We start from the raw sequence: 15282 nt of genomic DNA on the forward strand, positions 1-15282 counted from the left end.
GAATGTAATGGAATACTATTGTGCTATAAGAAATGATGAACAGGCTGACTTCAGAAAAACCTGGAAAGACTTATATGGTCTGATGCTGAGTGAAGTGAGCAGAACCAAGAGGACTTTGTACACAATAGCAGCCACGTTATGCAATGACTAAGAATGTTAAACTGAACCCTTCTCAGCATTATGAGGATCTAAGACATCTCCAGAGGCCTCGGGATGGAAAATGCTGTCCACATCCAAAGAAAGAACTATGGAAGTTGAATCGCTCTCACTTATTTTTACCTTCTGTTGAGTTTTGTTTCACCTTTATGATGGTTTCTCCTATTGGTTTTAATTTTTACTTACAACTTCACTAATGTGAAAATATGTTTAATGGGTATGTAAATGTAAAGCCTATGTCAGATTGTGTGCTGTCTTGAGGAGGGGGGCGGGGAGAAAAAGGGAGAAAAATTTTCAACTCAAAAGCATATGGAAAAAAAATTTTTTTAAATAAAATTTTTTTTAAAAAATTTAAAAAAAATAAGGTAGGTTTCCAAGGGATAAAAAAAAATGGGGATAATAATAGCACTTGGGCAGCTAAGGTGGCACAGTAGATAAAGTGCCAGGCCTGGAGTCAGGAAGACATCTTTCTGAGTTCAAATCTGTCCTCAGACAGTTACTAGCTATGTCACTTTGGGAAAGTCACTTAACTGTCTCTGCTTCAGTTTCCTTATCTGTAAAATGAGCTGGAAAAGGAAATGGCAAACCACTCCAGTTTCTTTGCCAAGAAAATTCCAAATGGGGTCATGAACAGTCATACATGACTGCAAAATGACTGAGCAACAAAAAATAGCACTCAGCTGCCAGGGTTGTTAGAATCAAATGAGTTAACATATTGAAAAAGCTTAGCAAGCCTTAAAACATTATGTGAAGGCTATTATTATTTTGATTATTATTTAGCTGACACATTGTGAGAGAAAGGGTAAATCTAAACCCTATCCTGAACAATTCCTACATACTGTGTAAACTTGGGTCAATTGCTTAACTTCTCTGGCTTTCAGTTTCTTCATCTGAAAGTTCTAAACTATATAACCCCAAACTTCCAGGATCAAAGCTATGATCTATCATCTAAATCTTGCTTCTTTAAAGTGAGAAATTAAACTACAATTTATACTGTTACTTTCCCTCATGTCAGCACACTGCACAATTTTTGCTAATGACATGTCATTGATCTACTTTATGTTTGTATATTTTAATTTTTTTTTCAGTCATTTTCTTCCAATTTAATTGATCCAAGTCTCCATACAGGCAGTTTCCAATCTTTTTCATTACCAATTACATTAGGATACTTGCTAACAATAAAACAAAACAAACCCTACTGGTAAGTTGACTAAAATGGTTCTCTTAAAATAGAACTTGCTAACAGGTGAATCTGTCAATGATAACACCAAGCAGGTAGTTAATTTTTACTCCTTGAATGTGAATTGAACACTTACTTTGGGCTACAAGAGAGATACAAGAAAAGAAAAACACACGGTCCCTTTCCTCACAGAGCTCTAAATCTAGCCAAAGGAACACTTGCTCCACAGTTAACAACTTCCTTTCATCTTAAACCTCTTCCTTTTTTTCAAATTCTTCCCATCTTCTAGAACTCACTGAGACCTGATTCTGTTCTGATGACATTGCTTCCCTTACAACTCTTCCCAATACTGCCTACTCTTTTTCCATACTCCCTGATCTGACATTGTGGTGGGTGAGTTGAAATATTTCTTGTTCCCTCCAGGCTCCCTCTATTACCATCACTGAACAACCTCTCTTCCTTTGAGGTTCATGCTATCCAGATTTATCACCCACTGCAGATCCTGGAGGCTATTATCAATGCCCAGAGCATTCCCCTTCCTTCCTCAATGAATTCAGTGCCCAACTGACAGTCTTTCCCTACACCCCAACTCCTGCCCCCATCCTAGAGGACTTAACATACATATTGATGCTATACATCAAATACTTTAACTTCCCAATTCCAATCTACTCAGTTCCCATGACCTAACCCCCCCCACTTATCCTCAGTTACACACAAAATTTCCTTGACTTTCCCATCACCTATAAATGTTCTATTTCCATCTTCATAAACCCTGAAATTCCTTTGTCTGAGCATAACATATTGGCATTCTATCTTTATGCCTTAAAATCTGTAACCTCACTCCCTATTACTTCCAAGATCAAATATGGACTCCTTGACATTCAAAAAACTTCATAACCTAGCCCTCTCTCACCTTTCCAATATTTCCTCACCTTTCTCCCCAACCCCATTATTTAATTCAGTGACATTAGCCTCCTTACTGTTTCACAAACAAGATGCTCCATCTCTCAGGTCCAGGCATTTTCCCTGACTGTTCTCCATTCCTGGAATGCTCTCCCTCCTCATCTCTGCCTCCTAGATTGCCTGACTTCCTTTAAGTCCCAACAAATATCCATCTTTTACAGGAAGCCTTTCCCAAGCTCCCTGGGTTTTAGTTCTCTCTCTCCTGTATACAGCTTGTTTTTATATATCTATGTGCTTATTGTCTCCATTAGATTGTGAGTTCCTTAGGAGCAGGGACTCCTTTGCCTTTCTTTGTAGCTCCAGCACTTAGCACAGTGCCTGGCCCATGGTAGGTACTTAATAAACATCTACTGATTGATCCATTTTAGGGAAGCATATCTCATGTTCTTCTTGTGAAAAAGATGAGATGTAAGCCAGACAATTAGCTGAATTTAGTATTGGTTGAATGGATCAATTCAGAGTTTGTAAAATATTTGTAAAAGCTGGGAATTGAAAAGGCTCTTGGAATCAAAATCCAGCTCTTTCTGCTCTATTATGGATAGTGCAACTTGGAACTAGGTCTCTAGTAACGTCCCCCAGAGATCTGTGCTTGACCCCACGCAGCATAACACTAATTACTCGAATAAAGGTAGAGACAGCATGCTTTTCAAAAAAATTTTGACAGGCTAGGATATTGGGCAAGATCATAGGAGTGGGGAACCTGTGACCTTTAGGCCACATGTGGTTCCCTAGGTCAACTGTGACCCTTTGACTAAATGCAAATTTCACAAGACAAATCCCCTTAATAAAAGGATTTGTTCTGTAAATTTGGACTCCGTCAAAAGGCCATACCCAAGGACCTAGAAGGCCATATGTGGCCTCGAAGCCACAGGCTCCCCACCCCTGTCAAAGACATCAACTACGTTGAAATTTAATTACAATGAATGCAAAAAAAAAATCATCAGAGAAAATTGTTTGGAAGAGAGCTGATAGTTTTAGTGGAATACATACTTAACCAACAGTGTGAGATTACAGCCAAAAAGGCAAATGTAATCTTAGGCTGTATCAAGAGGCAGAACTTCCAAGAACATGGATCAGTGCTATTACTCAGAGGTTCAAAGGAAAGATGCTATCATAAGTATCCTCTATTTCCATTGGTTTGCTGTGACAATTCCATTGTCAAAATACATATAGCACTGAGTTTAGAGTCAGTAAAACCTGGATTCAAATCCAGCTGTGGTCAGATCACACCTAGAGTATTACATTTAATTTCGGCCATAATTTAGAAAAGACATTGGTAATTTAGTGTATCCAAAGAACCACGAGGATGGTGAAGGACCTCAAGTTTATGCCATATGAAATGAAGACAATGGGGATATTTAGCCTGGCAAAGACCCTGTTTGCAGGGGGAGGTACCAGAGGGCTTGGTTTTGGTGGTGGTGGTGGTGTTCAGTTATGTCCAACTCTTCAGGACCTCACGGACCATAACATACCAAGGCCCTCTAACCTCCTGAAGTCTGTCAAAGCTCATATGTTCATTGTTTTCATGACATTCTCTAGCCATCTCATCCTTTTCCTTTTGACTTCAATATTTCCCAACATCAGGGTCTTTTCCAATGAGTCCTGTCTTCTCACTATGTGGCCAAAGTATTTAAGCTTCAGCGTTAGTATTTGACCTTCCAATGAATAGCCTGAAATAATTTCGGTAAGTATTGACTGATTTGACCTCCTTGCTGTGCAAGGTCTTCTCCAGCACCACAATTTGAGCGTTGATTCTACGGCACTATAAGTGCCAACTCTCACTGCCATGTTTACCACTGGAAAAACCATAGCTTTGACTATACAGACCTTTGTCAGCAAGGTGATCTCTGCTTTTTAGTATGCTGACCAGATTCGCCACAGCATTCCTTCCAAGGACAAGTGTCTTAATTTCATAGCTGTAGTTACTGTCTGCAGTGATCTTTAAGCCCAAGCATATAACATCTGACACTGCACTTGCTAAAGTATTCCAATATCTAAAGGTCTGTCATGTGGTAGTACGTTAAAACTGTTCTGCTTGATTGCTTGCCGTCTTGGAGAGGAGGGGAGGAATGGGAGGGAGAAAAATTTGGAATTCCAAGTCTTACAGAAATGAATGTTGAAAATTGTCTTTACATGTAATTGGGAAAAAATAAAATCTATTAAGAGTGTGTTTGTGTGGGATTGTTCTGTTTGACACCAAAGGAGAGATAAGAATTTGCAGAAGCATACTTGGGCTTGATGTAAGGTAAATATTTTCTAGCTATCTAACACCTGTAGCTATCCAAAGGTAGCAGAATGTGCTATCAAGGAAGAAACCAGATTCTTCCTCATATGTGTATATGTGTATGTATTTATATATACACCAATATTTAGGGGTCAGGAATAGAAAAGAAGAGAGATCAGACTAGGAAGACAAGATCCATGAAAGTACAAAGTCAGAAAAGGCAAAGGAGAAGAGAGTTACAAGAAGGTGGAATAGGATGAGAAGGGTCAAAGAGGACATGACATCAGAATGCCATTGAGCTGATCTACTGATCATTGGTGACTTTGAGAGTAGTGTCAGGAGCTGGGAAGGAGGAAAATATATATTAAGTCATGGAGTAAATAGGTGGTGATGTAGAGGAAAGGATTGTAGGAAAACTTTTGAGAAAACTCTTTTTTTTAATGATACAGGGGACCTGAACAGGTTTGTTGACACAGGGAAAAAATCCAGTGGAGGTAGAATAGAAGGAAAGAAGAAAGTAGGAGGATGATGATTAAAATAAGAGCTAGATCTATATGCACATATACCACTTGCATGTTCTACCTCCTAAAACTACTGTTAAGTCACACATATACACATATGTGTGTATATATGTATACATATACATATATACATATGTGTATCTTGTTCATACTGCCAGAAATCAGTGACATTACATCCAGCAAGAGAAAAAAAAATTCTATTGTTTAGTTTCATGTGCAATAAATGTGTGTTTTTCCCCCCAGATTTTACATGGTAGAAAATATTATGACAAAATCTTGCTTAACAGAAACTTTCTGGAATCAAGCCAACACTTTGAAATATTACCACATTCACATTTAATCACATTTCTGACCAGGTATAAGGGTGGAAGAAATTTTTGAGGGCAGAGATGTGAGGGAAGGAGGAAGGGATGGAGGGAGGAAAGGAAGGAAGGAAACATCAGACAGAAAAACTCAATATATTCATGTATTAGGGAAATAATTTAATGATCGAAATATCAGAGAATCATTAAACACAGTATTTGAAGTTATACTCTGGTTGAGAAAAACAGATGTTAAATGGTGGCAATTACACTACAAAGTTGAACATGAATTCATCAAATAGATACCATAGAAGTTCTGTTCTGAGTTGGTTAGCTTACAACTCCACCCATGTTCAAATGACTCCTGCAAGTTGAAAGGACATATGCTTTGCAGAAAGGCTATGCTGAGGGCAGGGTTAATGTCAGGAGATTAGACCAGGTCCACAGGGGCAGGAAGGTCTTTGTGCACAAGATTCCTTTGATAGGGGATAAGGCAAGCATTTTGTGCATTTTGTTTCTTTTCTCTGCCTCAGTCAAAAGACAACAAATAATTTTAAGAGAAATGCCAAAATATTCACTCTGAACAGGGGTTCCCCTTTTTGGTGTGCCCTGGATCCCTTTGGCATTCTAATGAAACCTATGGACCCCTTCTCAGAATCAGAAAGTAGATCTAAACTAATGACTTAATCTTAGATAGCATTAAAGGAAATGCTAAATTTCAGGTAGAGGTTAATGAAAATAAAGATGTAATATTTTTCCCATCCAAGTTCATGGCCCCCTAAAATCTATCTGTGAGGGTAATGGATCCCAGGTTAGGAAGCCCTAATTCAGAGGGAGGCTAAGGCCAGTCAGTCTACTGCCTCACAGGTAGCTTGAGTCCTATCCCAGAGTATCATCACCAAACCTAACAGCAGCTTGTTTAATTTCAGCAAAATCACTACTTTTCCTACACTCTTCTTTCTAAGTTAGTGCTAGAAAGGTAGGGGTGGAGATAGCTTCATAAGTATTATCAAAATGAAAGAAATCAGTATTTTTAAGGCAGAATTTTTAAATCTGCTGAGAGTTATTGCTAATCATCCATTTTTAAGGGAGATTTTGCCATTTTTAAAAAACAACAGCAACAATAAAAATAGTGTTATGGAGGGAGCTAAAATAAGGATCTGTGAATACCAGCACAGAAACAGCCTAACGTGTCTAAGCACAGACTGTGTGATTACTATTGTCCTTGGCTTATCTTCACATGTTGGTTGATAAGTCACTTATGAGCGAGCCATATCTTCAGGCAGTCCCTCCACCCACACAGTTCTGTGCTCACAATGCACATGCTAAAGAATTTAGCTATCACAATGACCATTGGGTGAAAGACAAAAAATAGCCATTAGCAAGAAACCAGGTAAATAGTCCTTTAAGATGAACTGACCATAATTTTACACACACACACACACACACACACACACACACACCCTACGAGATTATTTTTCTTATGGCTTACAGAAATCAGTTTTGCAATTTTGTATTCATACCACATACACATTAAAAATCAGAAATCATTAAGCACCATTTCTAAAATTCAGTCATTCTCTGGGACAAATTTCAAAAGGATCAAACAACTTAAAACATTAAATGGCAATATATAGATCTTTATGTGAACTTCAGGATGTGTTAACATTGACATTATTCACTACAGAGAGATTATCTTCCTATCCAGTGCTATTTATGTGATTGAGCAGTGAACACCCCACACCGGAATCAGTTGACGTTTACAAGGGCATGGGGTGATTTACTTTGTGTGTACATGTACAAAAGCAGATGTCTTTCATTTTTGCCTCTTCCAAAGTTGGAGACCATAGAAAAGTGGACCAAAGGATGTCCTGAAGCAGATTCCTCATTGGTACCCTAGACCAGGGCTTCTTAAACTTTTTCCACTTGGGACCCCTTCTCATGTTTTGGCAGTGTTCATTGGCATCGTGTGGCATGAGGGCATGCGCAGTGCAACATGGGCATCCTTTGTGCTCAGAACCAAGGCTGCAATGAAGTTGTATGATGCAACACAGGCAAGCACTGTCAGAAACATCTCAGATTCATTATGAGTTTGATTTTTAATTAACCTTTGGTCACTGCACACTCAGAAACCTTTTCCTGTTGTCAAATCTTTTGTGACGCCATATGGAGTCACAACCCACAGTTTAAGAAGCGCTGACCTAGACTATGCCACTTTAAAATTCAGACAGCCCTGTACAGTGAGTAGAGACCAGAGGTTCAAGAGCTGTCTCTTCAGAGTAGCACTCCAGCACTCCCCTATGACCTCATTCAACTCAATCCAACCATGGAAACATGAAGATTTTTTTTCTGAGAAGAGGATCTAAGAGAAAAAGGGTAAATGCCAATGATATTGTTATTGGATTTGGGATGATTTGATCTCAAGATCAACTTTACCCACATAACATCAGAGTGGAAGTTTGTCCTACTTTAAAAAATAACTATTAGGGTTATTTCAGGTAAGACTATCTTAATGGATTTTCTGGGGAAACATTAGCTCTGAAACTTACCCAATATCAGAAATATGGAAACCATGTCAATCTGGAAGCCATAGGCTTCTTCATTAAATTCTGGAGGAGAGATAGGTCTGTTTCACCAGAGATAAAGAAAATTGTATTTTACAAATTGACTGCTCAGGATATCTTAATAGGTACTTTTGAAAAAGAAACTATAAATCCAAAGTGTGTTATTTAAATAATTATTTACAACTTCTTCTGATCTATTTTTAATGCTATATTAACACATGATTAGCCCTAGGTCTTTTCTGGTGAAGTCTAAGTTAAAGACAAGAAGCCAAACTACATCCTTCACTTCAAGCCCTTACACTATCCACACTTCAAAGATAAGGATAGCCAGGGGATGCTATGAGCCTCCATGGACCCAACTGAAGCCGTTTTCAAGACAAGTTCACCGGGGAGACTTATAGCTCACTGGGTGTATTCCTGGTTAGAAGAAGAGATAGAACTTTATCTCTCATAAAGACACTAGCAGAAACTAGTGGATGGACAATTTAGGTTCTTTAGGGGAAACGAAAGGGGGTGGTGTGGAAGAGGATGGAAAAAGTCCTATGAAGTTAGAACAATTCCATGTTGGTCTCCACACTCTGTGAAACCTAGAGATGGATAGCAGCAAGTCTTTTGATCCAGTTCTACCAAGATACTTTTAGTAGGCTTCAAATTGGCTCATCATCAACTTCCTACTGTATTCATATGCCAAAAACAGGGCCCCATTGGCAGGGAAAGCTCGGATCAAAGTAGGTTTCAGTCCAGAATATAAGGCCCCTATCCCTACAAGACAAAACAAAACAAAAAAAGATCATTTGGCATTACAACGAGAAATATGAAATTCCAAATGGCAAGACATGGAAATACAAATCATGGTTAAAAAAAATTTTTTTTGAGACAGCAACAGGGGACTGAACCCATGCTTTCAATGATATGAGAACCCCCTCTGTATGAAGGAGCTCCCTCTCCCAAGCTAGGTCACCACCTTCTCTACAGCCCAGTGCACTAAAGAGTTAAGTGACAAAGGTCACAATGGCAGTATGCATCAGAGATGGGACTTGAACCCAGGTCTTCCTGGTTACAAGGTTGACTATCACCTACACCACACTGTTTCTCTGCTAAAAATGCCTGTAAATGTATATAAAACAACAATTCCAAGTGCAGCCAATGGTTTTCTCCAACCATACTAACAGAAGTCACAGGCAACTTCATTATACCCTCAAGGTAACTGTGAGATCAGCGCTCATGTAACAAATCATCTGGGCAGTGTTGGAGAGAACATAAAAGCATTGGAACTGACAACGAGTAGGGGTAGCTAGGTGGAGCAGTGGATAGAGCACTAGCCCTGAAGTCAGGAGGACCTGAGTTCAAATCTGGCCTCAGACCAAACACTTGACACTAGCTGTATGACCCTGGACAAGTCACTTAACCCCAACTGCCTAAAAGCAAAAAACCCCATATATTTTCAAGTGCCCTATTTTGGACAGCCAATACTCAAACTTTGCATATCTCTTGTTCATTTGAAATTAGAATACAAAATCCAATCTAATTGCCAAGTGGCAATTGGTACCAAGGATGGTTGTTAGAAGGATGGGTACTAGCCTCCTGAACTCACAAGGAGAGTACTTAAGAGGTTATTTTTTCCAACCCTTTCATACTTACAAGGACCTAATACCGATATAAAGATGTTAATAATCCTGAAAATTAGCTAGTATTACTCACACTTTATGCTCCCCTTGACACTAACTTCCCAAAACAGAACTGAGGAAGAGTTCAGAAAATGCTTGCTACAGATATGTTCTGTGATACAGTATCTGATATACAGTTTTTCATTACTGCTTTCTTGACTGCATTTATTCTGTGTTTTGGGGGTGGTTATTGGAGGGGGGGTCAACAAAAGTGATACTAGAACCTAGATATCTTCTTTGAACACTTGTAGCTTCTCAGAGTACAGCTCATTCTGGCTGAAGTTGCCTTGGTCCTCCCTGATTCACTCTCTCAAATACATTCATTCAATCCCCTCTTTCCAAACTTACTATATACTCATTCTTTCCGAGTTCCACTTTCTTTAGGCTTCATGGATACAACCTGAATATTCTGTGAGTAGCAAATACTCAGGCTGCTAGGTGGCACAGTGAATAGAGTGCTATGCCTGGAGTCAGGAAGATTCATCTTTTTGAGTTCAAACCCAGCCTCAGACACTTACTAGCTGTGTGCACCTGGGCAAGTCACTTAATCTTGTTTGCCTCAGTGACTTCATCTGTAAAATGAGCTAGAGTACCTTTGCCAAGAAAACCCCAAAAGGGCTCATGAAGAGCTGGGCAAGACTCAACAACAGCAAAGCAAATACTCTGTTCAAGCTTTTCCCCTCATCATTCCCCACTCCTCCAAGGACAAAATACCAGCCCTGGTACTAGATCCTGACACTCTCTACTTCTATGGGGCCAGGAATTGCAAATATCTGCTTCCCCATCCCCAGTGTTAGGCCCACAGCTGAGCTTCCTTTTCTCAAGGAAGTCCCTAGTCCCTCCCATTGCTCCTGACGCACTAGTGATGAACAGGTTTTCTTCAATATTAGACATGGCCAGTTATGGAAAAGTTATGGTCACTAATGTTCACTGTCATTTTTTAAGGGACTTGAAATTGATTATCACTGGAAAAGATGTGCAAAGAACCTGTCTAGATACAATGGGTCATGTTGAACTCAAAGTCTTTATGACAACCAAAGCCCTCTGATCACCTAAGAGTTAAGCAAACTGAGGCTAACAGGCTTGAGGTTGTGCAATGCCAGCTTTAGAACTGCTCCTAGTGAACAACTTTGAGGCAACAAAAAGAGGATGTAACAAGGACGAAGGAGTGTTCCAACAGCTACAATGCTAGTAATTGATCATGTCTGTCAATTCATCAACTGGCATTTATTAAGCACCTACCATGTGCCAAGCACTGTGTTAAGTGCTAGAGATACAAAAACAAAAGAATGTAGCAATCCCTGCCCTTGAGGAGCCTACAAATCAAGAGAAAGAAGAAGGCAGTAGCTCAAATTTCCCCACCAAAGTTTGGCCCTCAGCCAAAAATTTTTAAAAAGGAACTCTGGAAACATTAGGTAGTACCAGCCACCATACACGTTTTGCATTCTATTTTTTACATTCACAGACTCACCTTCATTTTTCAAAACACTTGCAAATGTCCCCACGAAGCCAGCTTGTTTCCCAGACATGGAAAGAACTTGGATTCTTGATTTGATACAGTCCACCGGATACACAGCAATCCAGAGGCAGACGCCTCCAAAGCCACCACTTAACATCAAAGGGATGGGTCCTAAAGAGGAAAGCCAGAAAAACACCACTTTACCGGAACTACAGGGCAATTGACATCATCAGCTCAACACCTGGGAAAGATCACCAATGAGAGTTTCTCAAGAATAAATCTTAGGCCAAAGAATACGATCCCAGGAGGGGATTCTTAAGGGGACAAATGTCACCCTGTCACCTACAGAAGCACAAACTATTTCCGGTTTCTGGACCCTTGGCTTTCCTTGTATCTTTCAGGACAAGAAACTCCAAGTTCACTTGAAAGTTCTTGTTCTACACAGCTCTTCACCACAGCTTTATAACATAACTACTTTGTCATGGAGTTTGGGGAAAATGGAGTAACGTAACCGAGTCTTCCCAAAAATGTCTAACAGGAAATAAAGCTTTCATTTGTCACCACCTCCCCTAAGTCCTATAATTCATCTTTTCTCCCCAGAGGCCCTACAGCTTTAGAACCCCTACCCAGGGGTGGGGAACCTGCAGGTTCAAGGCCACATGCGCCCTCTAGGTCCTCAAGTAGCCTTGAAGCCACAGATTCCTCATCCCTGCAACTTTTGATTAAAAGAATAGCCATTGAAGTTCAAGAACAGTTAGCTGTACATAGTAACAGCAATATTGTAATGAAAACCAAATGTGAAAGATTAACTACTCTGATCAATGCCATGATCTCCAACATTTCCAAAGGACTCAGGATGAAAAATGCTGTCCACTTCCAGACACAGAATTGATGGACTGAGTACTGAAGCATAATTTTTCACTTTTTTTTGCTTCCCCTGCCCATCCCACCACAACGTGACTAATGTGGAGATATGTTTTACATGACTTCATACTTCAAATGGGTATCATATTTCTTGCCTCCTCAATGGATAGGGAAGCAAGTAGAGGGAGGGAGAGAATTTGGAACTGAACATCAAAATTTAAAATAAATTGACCTTGCTGTTGAAAAACAAATGAAAAAAAAAAGTTGTCCTAATCATGGAAGAGATGAGAAGACACATTGTTCCCTAAGAAAAGTAAGGATCCAGTCAAGCATCCATACATAGTAGGGTGATTATATTGAACCGAGAGATGACTCAGATTCTTCAAGGGATTCATCAAATCCTGTATTATCTAAGACTTTTTATAATTTGCTATTGAAGTTTCTCCCAAGGTTATTTTTCTACTATGTAGAAATCCCATGCAAATATTTTCTCATTTCTCCCCTTCCTCAAATAGACATCCCCCCCCACACAAAAAAAAAGGCTTAACTGAGTTAATGAGGAAATAGTATACTGAGGAAGGTGACCTGGAATGCATCCTTCAAACCTCTACCAAGGGGAGGTTTACCCAACCTTAGGACAAGGCTAAGAACATTTGTCAATACATGCTCCATCTTTGTCCAAAGCCCCCATACCATATCTCATGGACGCCTGTATCATGTGGAGGGCAGAGCCTAACTTCAGTGAACACACTGGCATAAATCAAAGCACGCACAACAGTCTGCGATTTGTTCAAAAAATGAAGAACGTACCCAACTCATCTTTTGATCTTCCTGATGCAAAAAACGATCGGCTCAGTTCATAGCCACCAAAGAACAAGAAATATCCAGGTACTTCCCTAAGTAAAGTGCTGGAGAGTCCATGGAAGAAACCCAGAGGGCCATCCTTTCGAAGGATGTCCTTTACTACCGACCATACTGTACTGGGAGAAAAGACAGCATAAATACATATTAGCTTGCAAATGATGAAGGAATAAGACAGTGGCCCCGAAACCACCAGTACCAATTCTGGCTGTGGTACCACAGACCCAATCCATTAAGGGTTCTGGCTGCTTCCTAGCAATAAAAAAGCTGGTCTTGTACCAGTCAGAATAATCAGCCTCTCTGAATTCATTCCTTTCTCAGAACCTAGGAAGGATTCAAGACTCCAGCTCTGGAAATATCTCTCTGCAAGCTTTCTGGTCCTCTAATTCTTCCTCCTGGGCAGGGTAAAAAGGAAACTTGGCTCTCAGACCCATGGCTCTTGCCCTTTGCAATTCTGACTAAACTTTCCTGATCTCTAACCCCCAGCTAGGAGTTATGAGAGCTCCTGGACTTTTCTTGGCCCTTGATGCCAGCTTGGCTCCCTGAATTCAAAGATCTGAGGATTGTACCTCAACCCTAATTCCCTGTCTCCTTACCTGTTAGAATAATCTGCCTGATTATTCTTCTAATGCATCCCAGTTCTTTAGCCCTCTCTTTCTGCTAATCTTCAGGTCAGCCTTCTCCCTCTAGGGAACGAGTATATTTTCTAGGATTTATTGACAAAGAAAGGGCAGCAAGGTGGCACAGTAGATAGAGTGTTAGGACTGGAGTCAGGAAGATGAATCTTCCTGAATTCAAATCTGGCCTCAGACACTTATTAACTACGTGACCCTGGGCATGTCACTTAACCCTGTTTGTCTCAGTTTCTTCATCTATAAAATGACCTGAAAAGGGAAATGGCAAACCATTCCAGTATCTTTGAAAATAAAACCCTAATGAAGAGTTGGATATGACTGAACAAGAACAAAATTGACAAAGAGGGAAGAGAACATATATAACAGCAATTCTATATCAGCATAACATAATTAAATCTACTCAGTCTCAGAGGAGGGGGCCCTAAACTCCCTAGGCCAGCAGTAACACACTGAAAGGGAAACAGATCCTTGCCTTAGAAAACCACAAATTGACATTGTCTGTGTTGTATTGTATTTTTATTTACTTTGTTAAACATTTCCCAAAGACACTGTAATCTGACTGGCCCTACCAGCTGCCACCTCTGCCCTAGGCTTCCCTGTGCTTAAATTCCCCTCACCCGGCTACCTTAGTTTTCCTTCATGGCCTATCTAGAAGCACAAGACCATAGATTTAAAGCTGGAAGGGACCTTAGAGGTCCCTTATCACTTATCAGCTGAGGCCCAGAAAGGGTAAGTAGCTTGCCCAAGGTCACAGGCACCCTAAGAGGTAGAGCTGGGATAAGAAGCCAGGTTCTCTGATTCCAAATGCCATATACTTGCCACTCTCCCACCGGGCTTTCCGGCATTTGCCTCTCTTGCAGCCCCAGATGGGAACAAGCCTTTCCTTCAGAACATAAACAAGATGAATCTAACATATGTCTAACCTTGAGTTTCTTTGCACCAAGCTCATCATTCCTTTCTTCCCAGTATAGGTTTGTTCTCAGCCCACCAAAAAGTCTGCTGATGGCAAGACAGGGCTTGTGGTACTCCAGCCTCAGCACTACATAATTGCTTAGCTATCTGAATACACAACTTCATCTTTTCCCTCCCCTCCTCTCCCCCTTAACTCTTCATCCCCAGAAATGGACAAAGGCAAATCAGACTATTACCTCAATTAAATTTCAATAAAACACACGGTTTATCCTTAAAGTTCACAACAGACAACCCCATTCTTTACAGAGTCTTTTCGTGGTGAATTAGCAAGAATTAGAACCTTAAGGGGCAGCTAGGTGATGCAGTGGACAAAGCTCCAGTCTTGAAATCAGGAGGACCTGAGTTCAAATCCAGCCTCAGATATTTGACACTTATTAGCTGTGCGACCCTGGGCAAGTCACTTAACCTCATTGCCTAGCCACCCAAAAAAAAGGAAAAAAAAGAATTAGAACCTTATTAGGCTGATTTAAAAGTTCTCTTATTCCTATCTCCTCAATTTTCCTTTCTATACTTTATGTTTTAGTGGGTAGCAAGTGGATTTTGTTCAAGTGGCTAGATGACCAAAATAGAGAGGAAGGAGTTAAATTGAAGGGAAAATGTTACTTGTAGGCAGTTCAAAAGATCAGCTACAACAAAGGTGTCAAACTCAAGGCTTACCAGCCTCAAGGAGCCTGCAAAACTCCCCAGCAGCTGACAGAACCATATTAAAATATCATTGGGATTACTAGATGTGTGATCCTGGCCAAATCATTTAATATGCTGATACCAGTGAGCTACATCTAAACTGTCCCATACTGAAAAAAAAAAAGCATAGAGAGATAAGGATTGCCTCTGGTTTAAAGAACTCCCAGACGAGGTAACTCCCTCTGCCAGTGCAGTGTCAGTGTCTTCTCTACAACTTAAAAACCTGGAGT

At 40.2% G+C, this 15282-nt stretch overlaps 1 protein-coding gene across 2 annotated transcripts in view; it reads right to left on the reverse strand.

The window, feature by feature from the left end:
- Positions 1-5505: 5505 nt before the first annotated feature.
- Positions 5506-15282, reverse strand: part of SLC25A15 (solute carrier family 25 member 15) — a 34855-nt gene continuing 25078 nt past the window's right edge. For both annotated transcript variants that reach the window (XM_020969988.2, XM_020969990.2), the window contains exons 5-7: positions 12711-12880; positions 11049-11207; positions 5506-8672 (exon numbers count right to left, since the gene is read on the reverse strand). In XM_020969988.2, the coding sequence (XP_020825647.1) occupies positions 8548-8672; positions 11049-11207; positions 12711-12880 (454 nt within the window). In that variant the 3' untranslated portion in view covers positions 5506-8547. The remainder of the gene's footprint in view (positions 8673-11048; positions 11208-12710; positions 12881-15282) is intronic.

The sequence above is a fragment of the Phascolarctos cinereus genome, unplaced genomic scaffold (assembly GCF_003287225.1).
Source record: "Phascolarctos cinereus isolate Bilbo 61053 unplaced genomic scaffold, phaCin_HiC Scaffold_726;HRSCAF=1367, whole genome shotgun sequence".
NCBI classification, from domain to species: Eukaryota; Metazoa; Chordata; class Mammalia; order Diprotodontia; family Phascolarctidae; genus Phascolarctos; species Phascolarctos cinereus.